The sequence below is a fragment of the Anomaloglossus baeobatrachus genome, chromosome 3 (assembly GCF_048569485.1).
Source record: "Anomaloglossus baeobatrachus isolate aAnoBae1 chromosome 3, aAnoBae1.hap1, whole genome shotgun sequence".
NCBI classification, from domain to species: domain Eukaryota; kingdom Metazoa; phylum Chordata; class Amphibia; order Anura; family Aromobatidae; genus Anomaloglossus; species Anomaloglossus baeobatrachus.
The window spans coordinates 84,794,850-84,816,215 of NC_134355.1; the positions used below are offsets into that span (position 1 = coordinate 84,794,850).

At 45.9% G+C, this 21,366-nt stretch overlaps 1 protein-coding gene across 2 annotated transcripts in view; it reads left to right on the top strand.

The window, feature by feature from the left end:
* TASP1 (taspase 1) overlaps window positions 1–21,366 on the top strand; it is a 231,985-nt gene that overhangs the window by 60,295 nt on the left and 150,324 nt on the right. For both annotated transcript variants that reach the window (XM_075338063.1, XM_075338064.1), the window contains exon 8: window positions 10,572–10,651. In XM_075338063.1, coding sequence (XP_075194178.1) covers window positions 10,572–10,651 — 80 coding nt within the window. The remainder of the gene's footprint in view (window positions 1–10,571; window positions 10,652–21,366) is intronic.

Sequence of the window (21,366 nt, forward strand, 5' to 3'; positions counted from 1 at the left end):
TTATTGGGATCTATTTTTATTTTTGAAACTTCCCAGTAGCTGCTGCATTTCCCTCCCTAGGCTTATACACGAGTCAATACGGTTTCCCTGTTTCTTGTTGTAGAATTAGGGGCCTCGGCTTATACTCTGGTCGACTTATACTCGAGTATATACAGTAGTTGCTTTTTAGCTAATATGTGTAACCAGTGCTCAATCAGTGGGAGTCTTGCTGCAGTAGCTCCCTGCCAATCACAATACAATTTTAGCAGTCCTAGGACATTATCATTGCTACTTTCTCATGTTGCCTAGCATCTCCATAAGACTATAATTATATGGTGTTTCATCAGTGGTCACAGGAATTGCATACCTGTCATTTGTGCATTGGAGTCGTCATAAATCTGTCACTATGTTTTTACTATGTAATCCGAAAGCAGTGTGATGTAGGGGCCGAGACCCTGATTCCAGCGATGTGTTACTTACTAGGCTGTGTTTTGCTGTTTCAATAAAATCATTGTTTTATCTGCAAGAGATTATCCCTGCAGAACTAGGGGTCTTATGCCTCCTGGTTCAACTTTGCCCAACTACTGATTGACAGCTTTCGGTGAATTCCATATATTGTCATAAAGCTGATAACCAGTCCTGTGAGTGGGTTATACACGCACAACATTCACAGCTCTGCTTAAGGCCTCCTTCACACCGTGTTTCTGATACATGTAATGTCTGCTTTCACACGTACCGGAGACACAGACACTCGTAGACCCATCAAAATCATTGAGTGTGCACACATCCCTGTGTTTTCACACAAACGTATGTCTGTGTGGAGCACACACGTCTATGTGCTCCACACAGTGACATGTCCATTTTTCTCAGGCATCAAAGGTGTCAAACGGACTGCAAACTGATGTGATCCGTGTGACACGTACCAGAGAAAACAAGTGTCTTTGAATTAAAATGAATGTTTTATACTCACCTATCTCCAGCGCTGCTGTCACTTGCTTCTGGGCCTGCTCATTACGCCCATGAATATTCACTGCACCGCAGACCCGGAAGCAGCAGCGCCAGAGACAGCAGTGCCGAGGACTGATGAGTATACAAGTTCATGCTGTCCATGTGCTTTGTGGATGTAAGATGGATAGCACACTGACAGCACACGCTGAACGCACACATACGCACCTATACCATGGACCGTGCAAAATGTGTGTGTTTCACGCGGACTTGTGAAAGAGGCCTAACCTGCATTTGAAATCTGATTCTTTATCATCTTCGGCACCCAGTGAACTAAGTGATATATTGCTGGAATCAGGGCCGCTGTCACAACATCATGCCGCTGTCAGATTACATGACAAAAACCTGCTGATAGATGCTGTTTGAAAATTTATTTTTAAAATGACATTCAGGCAAAAAGCCAAAAATGTAGTTTGTATGTTTGTTTGTTTTTTTTTTTTAAATGAAGGGACGTTACCCACCTAATTGCCAAAGTTACCTGATGTGGGAAGTCAATGGATGGACTTAGCCCTGGCAGCAGATTTCTGATGGCTGCTGTCTGAGGTCCTGAGCAGTGGCTGTCATCAGCTCTCAGGACACGCTTGCTGAAGCCGCTTTGTAGTGGATGTGGATTTCTATACAAATTGAGAAAATTCAACCTTCACACAGATTTTTGCCATGTTTAAAACAAAAGCTACAGCAGAGGGTGCAGCACCGTTTGTTGATCGAAGGCCTCACAATCTTTCCTAAAGGCTGCAATAAAACCTGTATTTGTATTCCCTTTTGAGGCATTTATTGGTGTATCAAATGTATATACCATAAAGCAAGTATGACTTTCAGGACCCACCATCTTCCTTCAGTCTGAAATCCTGAGAGCAGGTGACCACATCCATGTGGCCCTTTGCATTGTAGACTAGCAGCCTAATCATCACATATACCAGATGGACAAGTCTACTACTTTTCTAGAGTGCAACACAGGCTCCTGATGTATGTGGTAACCAGTGATGGCTACATCAGGAGTACTTGCTCGTCCACACCCAGAGCTATGAGACACCCATCTCTTGGTAGGCAAAAAGCAGGTCTGCATCCAGATTGACGCACAGGAAAGCAAGTCTGCATCTAGATGGGCGCACAGAAAAGCAAGTCTGCATCCAGATGGGCGCACAGAAAAGCAAGTCTGCATGCAGATGGGCGCACAGAAAAGCAAGTCTTTAACCAGATGGGCGCACAGAAAAGCAAGCCTGCATCCAGATGGGTGCTCAGAGAAGCGAGTCTGCATCCAGAAGGGCGTACAGAGAAGCGAGTCTGCATCCAGATGGGCGCACAGAGAAGCGAGTCTGCATCCAGATGGGCGCACAGAGAAGCGAGTCTGCATCCAGATGGGCGCACAGAGAAGCGAGTCTGCATCCAGATGGGCGCACAGAGAAGCGAGTCTGCATCCAGATGGGCGCACAGAGAAGCGAGTCTGCATCCAGATGGGCGCACAGAGAAGCGAGTCTGCATCCAGATGGGCGCACAGAGAAGCGAGTCTGCATCCAGATGGGCGCACAGAGAAGCGAGTCTGCATCCAGATGGGCGCACAGAGAAGCGAGTCTGCATCCAGTTGGGCGCACAGGGAAGCGAGTCTGCATCCAGATGGGCGCACAGAGAAGCGAGTCTGCATCCAGATGGGCGCACAAGAAAGCAAGTCTGCATCTAGATGGGCGCACAGAAAAGCAAATCTGCACCCAGATTGGCGCACAGAAAAGCAAGATTGCATCCAGATGGGCGCACAGAAAAGCAAGTCTGCATCCCTGTTGGCACACAGAAAAGCAAGTCTGCATTCAGATGGGCGCACAGAAAAGCTAGTCTGCATCCAGATGGGCGCACAGAAAAGCAAGTCTGCATCCAGATGGGCGCACAGAAAAGCAAGTCTGCATCCAGATGGGCGCACAGAAAAGCAAGCCTGCATCCAGATGGGCGCTCAGAGAAGCGAGTCTGCATCCAGAAGGGCGTACAGAGAAGCGCGTCTGCATCCAGATGGGTGCACAGAGAAACGAGTCTGCATCCAGATGGGCGCACAGAGAAGCGAGTCTGCATCCAGATGGGCGCACAGAGAAGCGAGTCTGCATCCAGATGGGCGCACAGAGAAGCGAGTCTGCATCCAGATGGGCGCACAGAGAAGCGAGTCTGCATCCAGATGGGCGCACAGAGAAGCGAGTCTGCATCCAGATGGGCGCACAGAGAAGCGAGTCTGCATCCAGATGGGCGCACAGAGAAGCGAGTCTGCATCCAGATGGGCGCACAGAGAAGCGAGTCTGCATCCAGATGGGCGCACAGAGAAGCGAGTCTGCATCCAGATGGGCGCACAGAGAAGCGAGTCTGCATCCAGATGGGCGCACAGAGAAGCGAGTCTGCATCCAGATGGGCGCACAGGGAAGCGAGTCTGCATCCAGATGGGCGCACAGGGAAGCGAGTCTGCATCCAGATGGGCGCACAAGAAAGCAAGTCTGCATCTAGATGGGCGCACAGAAAAGCAAATCTGCACCCAGATTGGCGCACAGAAAAGCAAGATTGCATCCAGATGGGCGCACAGAAAAGCTAGTCTGCATCCAGATGGGCGCACAGAAAAGCAAGTCTGCATCCAGATGGGCGCACAGAAAAGCAAGTCTGCATCCAGATGGGCGCACAGAAAAGCAAGTCTGCATCCAGATGGGCGCACAGAAAAGCAAGTCTGCATCCAGATGGGCGCACAGAAAAGCAAGTCTGCATCCAGATGGGCGCACAGAAAAGCAAGTCTGCATCCAGATGGGCGCACAGAAAAGCAAGTCTGCATCCAGATGGGCGCACAGAAAAGCAAGTCTGCATCCAGATGGGCGCACAGAAAAGCAAGTCTGCATCCAGATGGGCGCACATAAAAGCAAGTCTGCATCCAGATGGGCGCACAGAAAAGCAAGTCTTTAACCAGATGGGCGCACATAAAAGCAAGTCTGCATCCCTGTTGGCACACATAAAAGCAAGTCTGCATTCAGATGGGCGTCCAGAAAAGCAAGTCTGCATCCAGATGGGCGCACAGAAAAGCAAGTCTTTAACCAGATGGGCGCACATAAAAGCAAGCCTGCATCCAGATGGGCGCTCAGAGAAGCGAGTCTGCATCAAGATGGGCGCACAGAGAAGCGAGTCTGCATCCAGATGGGCGCACAGAGAAGCGAGTCTGCATCCAGATGGGCGCACAGAGAAGCGAGTCTGCATCCAGATGGGCGCACAGAGAAGCGAGTCTGCATCCAGATGGGCGCACAGAGAAGCGAGTCTGCATCCAGATGGGCGCACAGAGAAGCGAGTCTGCATCCAGATGGGCGCACAGAGAAGCGAGTCTGCATCCAGATGGGCGCACAGAGAAGCGAGTCTGCATCCAGATGGGCGCACAGAGAAGCGAGTCTGCATCCAGATGGGCGCACAGAGAAGCGAGTCTGCATCCAGTTGGGCGCACAGGGAAGCGAGTCTGCATCCAGATGGGCGCACAGAGAAGCGAGTCTGCATCCAGATGGGCGCACAAGAAAGCAAGTCTGCATCTAGATGGGCGCACAGAAAAGCAAATCTGCACCCAGATTGGCGCACAGAGAAGCGAGTCTGCATCCAGATGGGCGCACAGAGAAGCAAGTCTGCATCCAGACGGGCGCTCAGAGAAGCGAGTCTGCATCCAGACGGGCGCTCAGAGAAGCGAGTCTGCATCCAGATGGGCGCCCAGGGAAGCGAGTCTGCATCCAGATGGGCGCCCAGGGAAGCGAGTCTGCATCCAGATGGGCGCCCAGGGAAGCGAGTCTGCATCCAGATGGGCGCACAGGGAAGCGAGTCTGCATCCAGATGGGCGCACAGAGAAGCGAGTCTGCATCCAGATGGGCGCACAGAGAAGCGAGTCTGCATCCAGATGGGCGCACAGAGAAGCGAGTCTGCATCTAGATGGGCGTACAGAGACGCGAGTCTGCATCCAGATGGGCGCACAGAGAAGCGAGTCTGCATCCAGGTGGGTGCAACAGAAAAGCGAGTCTGCATCCAGATGGGCGCACAGAGAAGCGAGTCTGCATCCAGATAGTTGGGTGGCCTTGCACCATCTTGCTCTAGAAACGGACAAAATAAATGCAATAAAATTAAAACCAATGTTTGTTCTGCTTACATACAACTTGCTGTAAGAAGTACATACATGTTTTCTTATCGGTTGCAAATATTCTATTTCCAAACTGTGCCAGGTGGATAAACAATACCTACTTCTGTCTCAAAAGTGCCTTCAAACGTGCCTCTGTCTCTACTAGTAGGAATAGTGCAGAAGTAACTACAGATCATTAGTAAATAAAATTCAGAAACCGTGTGTCAGCACGTTTTGTGTCTGAAGAGACCAGTGTCTTTCCAAAAACATTGGCTTTATATTTCATCACTACACTGTTACGCCAGGAGGAGCGGAGTGCCAGCTTTGGATCACTGTGCCAGTACAATGACTGACCTGTGCTGTCAGCAGTCACTGAGCCCCTATGTCCTGGATCGCTGCATATTTAGCAGATAATACATCTTTTTACCAGACGATCTCAGCTTTTTGCAATGCTCAGTAACATTTTGAACTGTGGGATGTTTGACTCTCACAGGGTAAACTTCAGTAAATGCTTGGCTGTGCAATATATCCCAGAATCATAAATCTTTTAGCTCAGTAATTCATAATGTGTTTTTAGAGGATTAAAGCACAAGACATGTGATAGGGTTGAAATAAACTAGAGGAGAGATATTTGCTGATTGTTTTGGACCTATTTATTTTAATGGCATAGAGGTAGAAAGGGTGTATAAAACTTAAAGGCAACTGTCAAATAAATGGAGGGAATTTATATAAATTTTAGAGCAAATTTTATATAAGAAGAACCAACGGAGACAAGAACCATTGTCAGATCATCTAGAGAATATGGACAACTGTGTTTACCTGGTGACTTGCGTGCGGACACACAAGCCAAGACTGCATTCAGTTGTATTAACTGTTCGGCTCACAGCTTCTGTATCTCTCCAGACTATGCCATATGGACGAACGATCTGCTTGTCTGAATGTTCATGTGTTTTCAATGGAGAGAGGGGAGAAAGCCACTGCCAGATACATCTGCTTGCACCTTATTGGATGGACCTGAGAGCTAAAGGATCAGGTATCTATAGTCATACTGCCCAATGCTTATCTCTGCAGACATCACAGGAGAGTCAGAAGGCCCCCATTCACATTATATGGTCAGCCAATCCCCCTAGAATAAGCAGGTTTGGCAGACTTTCATCGGATGTGTGTTCTGGACGAAACACTGAGGTTGCGAAACGCGCGTCAGTTGTACGGAGAAATTCACTTTCTTTGTGATTCTTTATTTTTGTGATTGATACTTCTCAAATACCGCTGTTACATTTAGTACTCACTTGTAGGAATTTAATTTCTTATATATACAGTTTTGTTGCGGTTTCAGGATGTCCTGTATCCTTTTAAATCTATTCTAATTGAATTGGATACTCACACACTTGTGTGATGCTGGGTTCCATTTATTTATTGTATCAGGGTATTGCCGGATTTGGATTTCCCAATGTATACCATCCGTCTCTTGAGTTGTTCCATTTTTTAATATATATTTTTCAATAAAGGATATTGGTATGATTGAAAATATTTTTTGGCTTGCATAATTTCTTTTGGTGTTGAGTGTGTCTGAGGGCCTGTAGTGACAAGAACCGTTTTATACTGTTAGAACAATCTGGGGAAATCCTTTCTGATACAAATTTTTGACAAGTTTCTCATCTTTGTTCTGTTTGGGGTTGATCACGTTCTTGATGGTGAATTTAAGGATTTAGCAACTTCCATGTATTATCTTCCCCTCTTCATGTCTGCCAGTTTTGTGTATGTTGTATCCTTTGTTTAGATCCAAATTTCATCTTCCTTTATGGCTCAGAATTTTAGGATGAATAAAATTAAAAATAGTCACTGTAAAAATGGAGAGTTCTACAACTTCTTGGCCTCAGGAAAGTTTGCAGCTAAACTGCATGACTGTAGACTACCGAATTGTGAAAGTGTGCCATGGTTCCCCCATATTCCCTGATCGGGAACGCAATTACATGACCGTTCATACTTGATGTCATGTGACAAGTAGACTCCTTCTTCTCTTGAGAGAATCCTGGAAAGCTAGTGTATCTGAATTGGAAATTTAGGGGAATTTCAACATTCAGCACACAGCATACGTGTGTATATATAAAAAAAAAAAAAAAAAAAAAAAGTCTACTGTCGCTCTAAATAACTACAGGCTGCAAAATCGTTCCATACACAGGATTGTGATGTTCGCAATGATAATCACTAGGTGATAAAGCCTTTAGTTCAAGTAAACAACAGCACACAGCCTGATAAGAGAGGCATAATTGATTTGGTTTTTTTAACCCCTACAGCATGCTGTCCTTAAATTGCATAGCAAAAACCTGCTGACAGATTCCCTTTAAAAAAAATTGAAGCTTCAGAAACTGAAATCTCGATTTCACTTTCACTGCCTAGATTTCCATTATTATTAATAGCAGTTTTTGGTGTAAAATATAGTAAACCTGGCAGGCCACAGTTGATCACGCCACGTGGGTTCATATCACATTAATCACCTCGAGTAGACCTATTAAGTGTGACTACAAATTACAGTATATTGATGCCACTATATGGTCCCACTTTTCTAAAAATGTATAAACTTAATGTAGTTGGGTTTTTCGGGATAATTTTCTGTGAAACGGTGTGGTCTACTTTCTTGCGGTGTACCAAGATGAGATGCGACCAAAAGGACTCTTATGCACAGTCTGGCTAATGTATCCCTATTAACGCTGTTAGCTTGTATGTCTGAAGCTTTTCCAGTGTACACACTAAACTTGAATCAGAGCCTTACAGAGCGTTGCTTAGATTGGATACCATTATACCAACTTCTTGGCTGAGAACAACATCCATTTTTTATTTTTTTTTTTAATTTTTACTTTTTCTACATTTTAAATTTAGATTTTTATTTTTTTTATTTTTTAATATCATGCTCTTTCTTTTTCCTTTAGTTAGAAAAAAGTATGGTAAAATTAATATCTATTTTATTTTGAATACCTCTTGCCGTACTTCAACACATACATAGAGCTTATGGACATAAAATATGTGAAAACTTTTCTACTTTTAGTACGGTTTCTCTTGTTCATGTGGATAATTAATTTTTTTATATAAATTTTGTTTTCTATATTTGCCTTCTGATTTATAAATACATGTTAGGCCTCTTTCACACGTCCGTGTCTCCGGTACGTGTTTGGTCCGTTTCCTCACGTACCGGAGACACTGGCACACGTAGACCCATTAAAATCAATGGGTCTGCGCTCACGTGCGTATTCTGCCATGGACCATGTGTACGTGTGGAGCATACGTGTGCCCGTATGCTCCACACGTAGACATGTCCGTTTTCTCTCCGGCATCACGGAGGTCAAACGTAACGAAAACAGACCACACGGATGTGTTCCGTGTGACACACACCGGAGAAAACACATGTCTGCGAGAAAAAAACCCCAAAACTTTACTCACCTTCTCCAACACTGCTGTCTTTGCCGCTGCTGTCACTTGCTTCCGACCGCCGCTCATTATGCTCATTGCATATTCACTCCACTGCGGCCGGAAGCATCAGCAGCGGGGAGTCGGCAGGACTGGAGACCGAAGAACAGCACCACGGACAGCGAAGCCAGGGACAGGTGAGCAAAAAGTTCACATTCTCCGTTTGTTATCACGGATAACACACGGAGAACATACGTGTGCCATAAACACGGCTCACGGAGGGCATTACGCACCTTTGACACGTCCATGAGAATTGTGCGTGGTTTTTCACAGACGTGCGAAAGAGGCCTAAGAAGGTGTTTTTCCATCACCCATGACAGCACCACGAGATGGAAAGGGGCTGTCATGGGTTCAGAAAAAAACACATTACCGGTAAGTAATTACATATTTTTCCATCACCCTTGACAGCACCTTTCTATCTCGTGGTGCTGTCATGGGTTCAGAAAAAATACATTACCGGTCAGTAATTATGTATTTTTCGTTTTATCATGTATATCCCCATTCTCGATCTGTATATAGTGATAATCATTTTCAATTTTATGTTCATCTTTTGTGACCTTTACTTTATTATTCCTATAGAATACTAATGTGAACAAACCCTGAGAAGACTGAAAAGTTATTTTGAATATTGTGTTATATTTTGGACTTACACTTTTGTGCATTAATAAATCCTAAATTTAATTAGGGTGCCATAGTTATTACTAATGCATTAGTTGTGCATATTCTTGTCAGGTCACGGTATTGTTACTGTTTTTCTCCTGGTAGTGGAAAAATCATTTTCTTTCTGTACACTACAAATTACAACCTGTTCTCACATTCCTTAATTGCTCAGTGTGTTACAAGGTTGGTTCCCAAACTAAAGGTTACTGGTTTGAATCAAGGAGCAACCATGAAATAGATTTCCCAAGAAAACAGAAACTGCATCATCCAACTCATCGATAGCGGCTTCTCGTCCAAGAAAATTCCCAAACTGCACCCTGTGGAAGAATACGAAATTAAGTCTGTTCCATCCATTCAAAAGCCTAGAGGTGCACGATCAGGCAAAACATTTGAGTCAACGAGTTGGCTCATCACAAGGTCTATCGGTTCTGGTGCGACAAACACTGCAGTGGAGGTGGCTCGTATGCTTCATAATAGTGAGATCACAGATGTCCATGCAAGCACCATGCGACACACGTTACACAAGTCTGGAATGGTGACCTAAAAAAGGTGAAAAAGCCTTGACTTCAATATAGTCATGAGAAACGACTTCTTACATTTGCAAAAAAATACGAAAAGGGAACAGTAGAAGATTGGAAACGGGTGATTTGTAGCAATGAGATGAAAGTCAATAGACTAGGCTCTGATTAGTGCAAATGGGATGGCCCCCACAGTCCCCGGACCTCAAACCAATCGAACACATGTTGGTAGAGTTGCAGAAGAAGCTGTATACATACCCAAGTGAGACGACCATTATGTACCATCATTGAGAACATGTAGAAGAGACATGGGATCAGATTTCGGTTGAGACATGCTTTGAATCTGATTGAGAGCATGCCCAGAAGGATTTAGGCACTGTTGAAAGCCAAGGGTGGATTTATAAAGTAATAACAAAATAATAAAAATAAATATTTAGATTTTTAGGAGCAAAAACAGTAACCATGCAGTGACATGACAAGAATCTGCATAACTAATCATATGATAAATAGCTGCAAGTTAAATTTATGTATGAGAAGTCCAATGAGATTGTCTATAAAATGATGGTAGTCTCACATTCACAGCTGTAATGGATGGTGAGATATGGAGCCTGAAAGTCAAAAGTTTAAAACATTGTTACCCCTTTGCTTGTCAATGTACTTATACATAGTATAATATAATGCTTCATAAGACTCTCCCATGGGTGACTTGTCCAGGAATGTCTTTATACTGGAAGCCTGGTAAATCTGACTCCTATTTGAGAGTTTCTTTTCTTTAACAGATAAACTCATGTGAAATTATTTTACAAAAATAGAAATTTAGCTGACATTTGTATTTCTTTTAGCTTTTTAGTTGGAGATGGTGCTTTCAAATGGGCTGTAGACCATGGGATACCAACATGCCCTCAAGACATCATGGCTACAAGTAAGTAGAGATATCATACTTTTTGCCTTAAAATGCAGTCTAGCATTATTGATGTCATAGGTGTTGGTATAATGAAAATCATAGTTTGCTTTATGGTTGTAGTAAGTAAAGATCAAATAAGATGTGCCAGAAGAAGATTACAGTGTATTGACTGCTATATGCTGGATTATCTGGACAGTGTAAACATCCATGTGGATAATGCGTCCTATGTTATCCACACAGAGGTCTCCTTTGCGCTCCTGAACATGCACATTTTGATCTGCCCTGCTGAGTGCAGATTAAAGTATTGTAATGTGTATGTGCGGGCGGTCTTTATCCCTTCCCAACGCCTGTACATTACAGTACTTTGCGCTGCCCTCAGCAGGGAAAATCAAAGTGTACATGCGCAGGAGCGCAATGGAGGCCTTTGTGCGGATGACATAGGGCTTATTATCCACCCGGAGCTGGGAAGCAGGACGGCAACGGAAGAGAGGAGGCGCCAGGCCAAGACTAGTGACGCTCATCGGACCTGACTTCCCTCCACTTGAGTATAAGAATAAAAGCTCTTTTTGTTACGTTATTTAGAGTGGGCTGGGCGCTTATATACAATATTTTAGAATGCTGTACATTAGAGCATGTTGGTGGTGGCCGCAGCTTATAGTGGATAAACCTGGTGACAGGTTCCCATTAAGCAGCCTTAAAAATTATAACCTTTCTCGTAAGCACACACCTTGTGTAAACTCGTCCTGCACTGGTGAGAAATATGGCTGCCCATTAACATTGAAAATTCTATTGAAAAATTTACCCCAGTTAGTTTTCAGTTAGTTTGTCTACTTAAAGTGGTTTTACATACTTTTGATAAAACATATCATATCCAGGACCTGTGTAAGTGAAGATGAAAGCTTTTTACTCCAGAAGCTAGCACATACTCCGGGGGTTTCATGGGATGCTGCTCATGGACAAGTCCTATAGTGGGGAAAAAAGCGCAAATAGGGTCTTACCCGGTATGGGGGAGAAAATATATGAGGGAATACACTCACCTGGTGAGGTTGTGCCAGTCACCATCCCTTTCACAAGCTTGTGAGTGTCTAGTGGTTAGCAGCGGCCCCGAGAAAACGTTATAAAATATAAGCAGAAAAGAAACGGGTTTTGCGCTGTGCTAAAAACCACAGATCCAGTAGATTAAAAAGACTTCCTTTTTGTTTTTACAAGTCTACGCGTTTCAGAGACCTATCCGTCTCCTTCATCAGGACAAAAGAAATCATACCAGGCATGATTTCTTTTGTCTTGATGAAGGAGACGGATATGTCTCTGAAATTTTGTAGACTTGTAATAAAAAGGAAGTCCTGTCACGCGTCCCTCCATCGGCTGGTCTTTTGGAAGAAAAAGATGGGGAAAAAAATACAATTAGGGTGATTCCGAGGAATTTACAAATGTGAAAAACTCATGCCCTCCTGCTAACCAGAAACAAAAACAGTTCAGCAATTTGAAATAAGTATATATCTTAATGAGGTATCTCCATCTCTGTCTTGAATCTGCAATAAATAGCTAATAGATGTGGGACCTTCGCCTACCTTGACTTCGAAGACCCGCTTCTTTCTGTTGTTCGTGAATACGTGGCTTTCTCTATTGACTGAGAGCGCCACCCCCGTCCAAAAACAAAACAAAAAAAAAGCCATCATACATGGCTTTTTTAAGAGCTAACATAGAAGTAAATAGAGCATGCAGAGCATGCGCAGCCACCTCTCCATCCACGGCGGCACAGCATGGGGCCAACTTGTTGATATAGATTTCTTTAATTCCGCCAGTTTCTTTGCTAATGGAATAAGTACAGTACATGTCTGATGGGTTGGATTTTTACTGTAAGTATAGATTATGTGCGGGAAACTGGAGCTTTTTGTAACAAAATAAAACCTTAGAGCTCAGTTTAAAGGTGACTTAAGACCCAGAGGTTTAATGAAAACAGATTAACTGTGTATTTAACACAAACTGTCTGGCTTCCTTCAAATTTAGGCATGAAAACTATGTAAGTGCTTGGGATGCCATTGCTGTTCATTGGAATGAAATGCAGAACATATGTAGATGAAGTCTCTTCCCTGGAAGTATATGTTATGGTCTGTGCATATCAGAGGCTCTACAGATGGTAGCAGAACTAAGCTGGGGGGATTGGAGTGTCCACATGATGAGTTGGCTTCTCTTTAATATGGGTCTTTTGCTTTTAGAGGACTCAGTTTATCTGTATGTTGGAAGAGCTGGAAGCAAAATGTTAATTACTACTTTTTTCATAAGTCCTGCTAACAATTTATATAGCAAAGTGTAGCTGTGTATTAATATTAACAAGCTGTACTAGAAAGTCTTCCCTCAAGTTGTTAAAATAATGATTTTATTTTTTTTTATTTTAGCTACATTGTTTCTTGTGTTGGGCAACATCTAGTTACTACTAGTATGTCTGGTATTTTCATGTCTCACATCATTCAAAGACAATTTTACTGAAAATCTTACTAATTCAGGTTTCTTCTTCAGGAGGGAAATCTTGGTCAGTCCTTCACTTTAAATGTGTTCTCCAATATGCACACTCCCTATTAGATGTGTCCTTTGATCGCTTGTCCAAGAATTGTCCTTCTATCTGGAACACAAAGTTGTATGGAAATAAAGAAGTACATGTTAGATTTTCCTACAGCAGTACCACAATGGAAATTGACATTACACAGTGGCCATTGAAATCAATGGGTTATCTGCTTAAATAAGCACTGTCATCAAAGTTTTTATCTTCTTAATATATTGCAGTCATCATATTATATAGCACAGTTTATGTAAATTGCTTATTTTGCCTTTCTACTCAGTTAATTCTTCTCTTTTTTTATTGTTTAGTGTAGAAACCGGAAGTCTTTTTCCCTGCATGAATCTTTATAATATTTATTCACTTATTCCTCCATTGAACGCCTGACCCAGATTTTCCCCTCCTCCCCTTGCCAGGGACTTTTGTAGTGACTCATGTAGGGAAAAGACTTCCTGTTTCTACATAGGACTTATATGGAATCAGCTAGTTTGTTTTTAACCATGTGATGTCATAGACATAATGGAAAAGAGAAGAATTTACTGTATCGAAAGGCAAAATAAGCAATTGTAAGAACAGTGGTGTTGAGGTGGCAGTGAGGTTTTTGCGGGCTGTAAGCTTTCTTGAAAAGATGAGTTTTTAATTTCCATCTGAAAGTTCTGATTATGGTGGATAATCGGAAGTGTTAAGGTACAAAATCCAGAGGATGCAGGATACTTGGGATTTTGCAATTTAAGTGATGAATATTAGAATACCAGGTTGAAATACAGGTGCTGCCATCATATTGTGTGCACACTTGCGCAATAAGCGGCAAGCTATGCCTATAACTAGATAGATATAAATAAATATATATATAGATATAAATATATATATATATATTATAATATATATATATATATATATATATATATATATATATATATATATATATATATATATATATATAATATATATTAGATATAGTAGAAAAGCAACTGCTACTGTATTTTTCCAAAAATAAGACACTGTAAGGAGACTCATACTTACCAGACCCCAGACATCTGCTCCCAGGTCCTCCCTGTCATCTCTGGCAGGCCCTTAGCAGAATTTCTTATTGGACGGAGCCCATACACTCCAGCCATATCCTGGACGGAGCCCATACACTCTAGCATCCACCCTCCTGTAAGTAGATTACTAACACCACTGGGACCGGATCACTGTCTCCAGAGACAGTACTCCGGTTTTGTGACTGTGCCTGCCTGACTCCCTGCTGCCGTGCAGAGCCTCCCACGAGCAGTAGCAACCAGCAATGGCTGCCGCTCTCTTGTCTGCCACAGAGTTCAAAGCTCCATTCTCTGGCTGGAAAGCTATATCAGCCAGGGGCATGTCGTGTGCATGCAAATTCAGCCAGAGAGCAGAGCAATAAAGCAGGAGAAGCTCCTCCTAGCACACTGTACAAACCGGCGCTGAGAGACAGTCTGACACTCAGCCTGAGGTCAAAGTGAAAGTGAGCAGCCGCCGCGACCCCCCCATCTCATGGGGCCCCATAGCAGTGGCGTGGCCTGCCTCTATTGGCGGTACGCTACTGTCTGGATGTGTTGAGTGTGTGTATGTGATCTGATGTGTGCGGGTGTGAGATCTGATGTGTGTGGGTGTGTGATCCACTGCAGGGCCTCCCGCTCGGCATCTGGTTAGAATGTTTGTGGGTTGTCCGCTGTCTATAATGAAGTGTCCTGTAGTATTCTTTTTTTTTTCCATCTGCATGGACACTTCATTATTGAATCACAACTAGGGCTTATTTTCAGGGTAGGTCTTACATTCAATCCTTGCTCCGAAAATGTTGAAAACCCCTGCTAGGGTTTATTTTTGGGGGAGGTCTTATTTTTGGAAAAAAAACGGTATAGTGTGCCACCAAAAAGCTACAACAATATATAACCAATCTACATAATGTCTAACTAATCTGCTTAGGATCCTACGTATGTTAATGAGAATCCCATTCTGTCTAGAATGTCCTCAAGGGACCTAATGCTACTATCTGCAAAAATTCTGTAAAAGGAGGTGAGATAATAGTATACTCTGCTCGTGGTCCGCATTTTTGGTTCTTTGCAATGCTCTGGCCAGTAGCGCTGCAATAGCCCAAATCGTTGTGAAAGCACCCTCTATGGAGTAATCGGTGGATCAGAGGAGTATCTTATCCTGCGTGTTTCGAACCGTCCTTCTTCCTCAGGGAGTCTAACTTCTACAGGTCCGAAAAACTGAGCGTTGCACTGAACCACAAATGCTGACCACTAACATACAGAGAAACAAATGGAATACTACTACATTTCCCTCCCTCTACCAACTGGAATTTTGGCCAATCCGTAGTATTGAGGAAAACCTTGAGGACAATGTACACAGAATTGGATTCTCATCAATATCTCACTAATCCTATGCAGATTAGTAAGACATCTATGTAGATTGTTTATGTATTGTCAGAGCCTTTTGGTGCCGCACTACAGTGCAGTTTGCTATTTTTTATTTGAATATTACTATGAATTAGTCTTCAAATATTCTTGCTGGGAATTTTCTATTCTATTTTTTTTTTTTTGAAAAAAGAAAGAAAACTTGTAATACTGATTAAATTGATACCTTTGGTGAAGAAATCCGCTTTGTGGTTCTTCTGTAATTGGCATCTGAAGATTTCTAATAATTAGGTCTTCTCCTCCCTGTCTGTGATTCCCCGGTCCCTCCACCTGCCTCTGTTCTTTGAATGACAGATAACTGCTAAGATTTAAAACAGAGGAAGTAGGTCATTCACAGGCTGGAGGTAGGCGGAGGAGCTGGGGAAGCACAGACAGGGAGCAGAAATCTCATACACTGTGCACCGAAATCTAATTAGCAGAGAACATCAAATGGTGATTAAAGAAGAACCTCAAAGCGGATTTCTTCACCAAAGGTATCAATTTAATCAGTATTACAAACTCTTTACAGTCATATTTTACTTTACACTTCAAAATAGTGCTGACAAGTTTTCTTTAATTACCAATTTCCCCCTTTAATTTAGGTTACTAAATTAATTCTTTGGTTCCTTATAATTAAAGCTGGTTAAAATTGAGACTATTACGTGTCATTCTGGTTTTTTTTTGTTTTTTTTTATGTAATGTTTTTTATATTTTTTTTCTTAGTTTCAAGAGCAGATATACCTGTTCTTATATGCATTGGAAGTAATCAACATGTCCTTACTAATACTAATGGCAAGAACATTTTTTATTTTTTTAAACGACCGATGTTCCCACATTCAAACATTCTGTATCTTTTCTCAAGTTTCGGCACCAACATACATACTGAACTTTAAAACGCAGCTGCGTTTTTTCTTTGTCGCTCCATTGGGAGACCCAGACAATTCGGGTGTATAGCTTCTGCCTCCGGAGGCCACACAAAGTATTACACTTTAAAAAGTGTAACCCCTCCCCTCTGCCTATACACCCTCCCGTGCATCACGGGCTCCTCCGTTTTTATGCTTTGTGTTGAAGGAGGCACACATTCACTCAAGCTCCCATTTTAGTCAGCAGCAGCTGCTGATTGTATCGGATGGAAGAAAAGAGGGCCCCTAACAGGGCCCCCGGCATGCTCCCTTCTCACCCCACTAAGTCGGCGGTGCTGTTAAGGTTGAGGTGCCCATTGCGGGTACAGAGGCTGGAGCCACATGCCGTTTTCCTTCCCCATCCCTTAGAGGCTCTGGGAGAAGTGGGATCCTAACCGGTCATCCAGGCACTGGGACCGGGCTCCCTCCGCAGCCCCTGTGGGATTCTGACGGACAGGAGACTGAGTATCATCAGGGACAGGCCCTGCATCATAAAGGTACTCTGTGTCCCCTTGGGGACGGTGCATGGAGCACTTGGTCTCAGACGCTGCGGCGGCTGCTGTTTTTGTGTGACGACTGGGACTACCGCGCCGACCGCGCCTGCTTGCCGGCCGCGGTATTAAATTTAGTCCCCGGCTTTTGCGGCCTAGTGCATTAAACTCCCGCCCCCGGGCCTGCCAGTCAGGGGTAAGGGCGGGACGGTCGGCCTGACGTCGACTGTGAGGGCTGGAGCATACTTTAGTGTCCTCCTCCCCCCTCACTCATCACTCTGGGGCACCAGATTCCCGCACTTTATTGATCACGCCCACGGCTCCCTCCTCCCCTTAGAACGCCGGCAGCCATGTTTTAAACACATTCTGCCGGTGGAGGACTTCTGGCTGCAGCTCTGGGAGACCCAAGGCAGGGAATCTGGTGGACACACACCGCTCTGGGCGGTCGGTAAGCCACACCGGTCACCCGGTGCTGGTCCCCCTAGGGTGCCGAACTGTATATATATATATATATATATTTATATTATATTTGTATACATTTTCTAGGTTCGGCCGCAGTGTTTAGCCTTTGGCTATATACCCTCAGTGATTACTCTCCTAGGAGAGAACAGCATGTCGGTCACAAGGAGCAAGGGTGCCAAGACACAGGGTTATTTTGCAACCTGTACCTCTTGTGCGGCTATGCTACCTGCAGGTTCCACCTACCCTCACTGTGAGCAATGCTCGGGCCCTGTGGCACTCGCTCAGCCGGAGCCTCGGGCACTGGTGGGACCCTCGGCCCAGGTAGAACCGCCGGCCTCCCCTGTCCAGGCGGCAGGGACAGAGTTTGCAGTTTTAGCTGAGAAACTCTCTGAGTCACTTTCACAATCCATGGCTCAGTCTATGGACAAATGGTCTGCTAAGATACTAGAAGCCTTACAGTCCAGACCGGCCCTTACACAGGCCCCAGGCACTGCGGGGTCATCGCCCCCAGGCCCATCTCGGTCTGCGCCGCAGCATGCTCCTGGGGTGGCCCCTAGGTATCACGTGGAGGACTCCGGCACGGACCGCAGTCCCAGACCGGCTAAGCGGGCTCGCTGGGAATCTTCCCCGACTTCATCACGCTGTTCGGGGTCTCAGCTTGAGGACTCTCTGGAGGATGAGGCAGAGGTCGCAGCCCAGGGCTCTGACCCTGACGTTGCTCTCAATCTTGATACACCTGAAGGGGACGCCATAGTAAATGACCTTATAGCGTCAATCAACCAGGTGCTAGATCTATCTCCCCCGCCTCTACCTGTGGAGGAGTCGGCTTCACAGCAGGAGAAACACCAGTTTAGGTTTCCCAAACGTACACGGAGTGCTTTTTTCGATCACTCTAACTTCAGAGATGCTGTCCAGAAGCACAGAGCTTTTCCGGACAAGCGCTTTTCTAAGCGCCTTAATGACACACGTTACCCCTTCCCCTCTGACGTAGTCAAGGGTTGGGCTGAATGTCCCAAGGTGGATCCTCCAGTCTCTAGACTGGCGGCTAGATCCGTAGTAGCAGTGGCTGACGGTTCATCGCTCAAGGATGCCACTGACAGGCAGATAGAGCTCCTAATGAAATCCATCTTTGAAGCCACAGGCGCGTCTTTCGCCCCGGCCTTTGCAGCCGTGTGGGCACTCCGAGCTATCTCAGCTTGTCTGTCTGAGATTAATCCGGTCACACGTACCTCTGCTCCACAAGTAGCGTCTTTGACTTCTCAGGCGTCGGCTTTTTCGTCCTACGCCATGAACGCCGTCCTGGACTCTGCTAGCCGTACAGCGGTAGCATCCGCCAATTCGGTGGCAGTCCGCAGGGCCATGTGGCTACGCGAATGGAAGGCAGACTCTGCTTCCAAGAAGTTCTTGACCGGTTTGCCTTTTTCTGGCGACCGATTGTTTGGCGAGCAATTGGATGAAATTATTAAGCAATCTAAGGGAAAGGACTCGTCCTTACCCCAATCCAAGCCAAAAAGACCTCAGCAACGGAAAATTCAGGCGAGGTTTCGGTCCTTTCGGCCCTCAGCCAGATCCCAATCATCCTCGTCCAACAGGCCACAGAAGAGCCAGAGGAACTCTTCTGCATGGCGGTCTAAGTCACGTCCTCCAAAGACCGCCGGAGGCACCGTCTCCAAGGCGGCCTCCTCATGACTTTCGGCCTCCACAAACCGCATCCTCGGTCGGTGGCAGGCTCTCCCGCTTTGGCGACGCCTGGTGGCCACATGTCCAAGACCGATGGGTGAGAGACATTCTGTCTCACGGTTACAGGATAGAGTTCTGCTCTCGTCCTCCGACTCATTTCTTCAGAACATCTCCGCCCCCCGAGCGAGCCGATGCACTTGCTCAGGCGGTGGACACTCTGAAGTCAGAAGGAGTTGTGATCCCCGTTCCTTTTCAGGAACGTGGTCGCGGTTTTTACTCCAACCTGTTCGTGGTGCCAAAAAAGGACGGACCATTCCGTCCCGTTTTGGACCTCAAATTGCTCAACAGACATGTGAGAACCAGACGGTTTCGCATGGAATCCCTCCGCTCTGTCATCGCTCCGATGTCACAAGGAGACTTCCTAGCATCAGTCGACATCAGGGATGCCTATCTCCATGTGCCGATCGCACCAGAGCATCAACGCTTCCTGCGTTTCGCCATTGGGGACGAACACCTTCAGTTCGTGGCACTGCCTTTCGGCCTGGCGACAGCCCCACGGGTCTTCACCAAGGTCATGGCATCCGTTGTGGCAGTCCTGCACTCTCAGGGCCACTCGGTGATCCCTTACTTAGACGATCTCCTGGTCAAGGCACCCTCCCGGGTGGCATGTCAACACAGCCTGGCCGTTGCTCTGGAGACTCTCCAGAGGTTCGGGTGGATCATCAATTTCCCAAAGTCAAAATTGACTCCGGACCAATCACTGACTTACCTCGGAATGGAGTTTCATACTCTCTCAGCGATAGTCAAGCTTCCGCTGGACAAACAGCGTTCGCTGCAAGCTGAGGTGCACTCTCTCCTTTGGGTCCAGTCACACCCCTTGAGGCGCCTCATGCACTTCCTGGGGAAGATGGTGGCAGCGATGGAGGCAGTCCCCTTTGTGCAGTTTCATCTGCGTCCACTCCAATGGGACCTTCTCCGCAAATGGGACAGGAGGTCGACGTCCCTAGACAGCAACGTCTCCCTTTCTCTGGCAGCCAAAACCTCTCTTCAGTGGTGGCTTCTTCCCACTTCTCTGTCGAAGGGAAAATCCTTCCTGCCCCCATCCTGGGCTGTGGTCACGACGGACGCGAGTCTGTCAGGGTGGGGAGCGGTTTTTCTCCACCACAGGGCTCAGGGAACCTGGACTCCGACAGAGTCCTCCCTTCAGATCAATGTTCTGGAGATAAGGGCAGTGTACCTAGCCCTAAAGGCGTTCCATCGGTGGCTGGAGGGCAGGCAGATCCGCATACAGTCGGACAACGCCACGGCGGTCGCGTACATCAACCACCAGGGCGGCACGCGCAGCCGTCTAGCCTTCCAAGAAGTTCGGCGGATTCTGCTGTGGGCGGAGGCCACAGCCTCCACCATCTCCGCAGTTCACATCCCGGGCGTAGAAAACTGGGAAGCAGACTTTCTCAGTCGCCAGGGCATGGATGCAGGGGAATGGTCTCTTCACCCGGACGTGTTTCAAGAGATCTGTTGCCGCTGGGGGACGCCGGACGTCGACCTCATGGGGTCTCGGCACAACAACAAGGTCCCGGCATTCATGGCACGGTCTCAAGATCACAGAGCTCTGGCGGCGGACGCATTAGTTCAGGATTGGTCGCAGTTTCGACTGCCTTATGTATTTCCTCCTCTGGCAATGCTGCCCAGAGTGTTACGCAAGATCAAGTCCGACTGCCGCCGCGCCATCCTCGTCGCTCCAGACTGGCCGAGGAGGTCGTGGTACCCGGATCTGTGGCACCTCACGGTGGGTCAACCGTGGGCACTCCCAGACCGACCAGACTTGCTGTCTCGGAAGGGCCATTTTTCCATCTGAATTCTGCGGCCCTCAACCTGACTGTGTGGCCATTGAGTCCTGGCTACTAGCGTCCTCAGGCTTATCTCAAGATGTCATTGCCACTATGAGACAGGCCAGGAAACCAACGTCCGCCAAGATCTATCATAGGACTTGGAGGATCTTCTTATCCTGGTGCTCTGATCAGGGTTTTACCCCCTGGCCGTTTGCCTTACCACTATTCTTTCTTGCCTTTAGTCCGGAATGGACAAGGGGTTGTCTCTCGGCTCTCTCAAGGGACAAGTATCGGCGCTATCCGTATTTTTTCAAAAGCGTCTAGCCAGGCTTCCGCAGGTCTGCACGTTCCTGCAGGGAGTTTGCCACATAGTCCCACCTTACAAGAGGCCG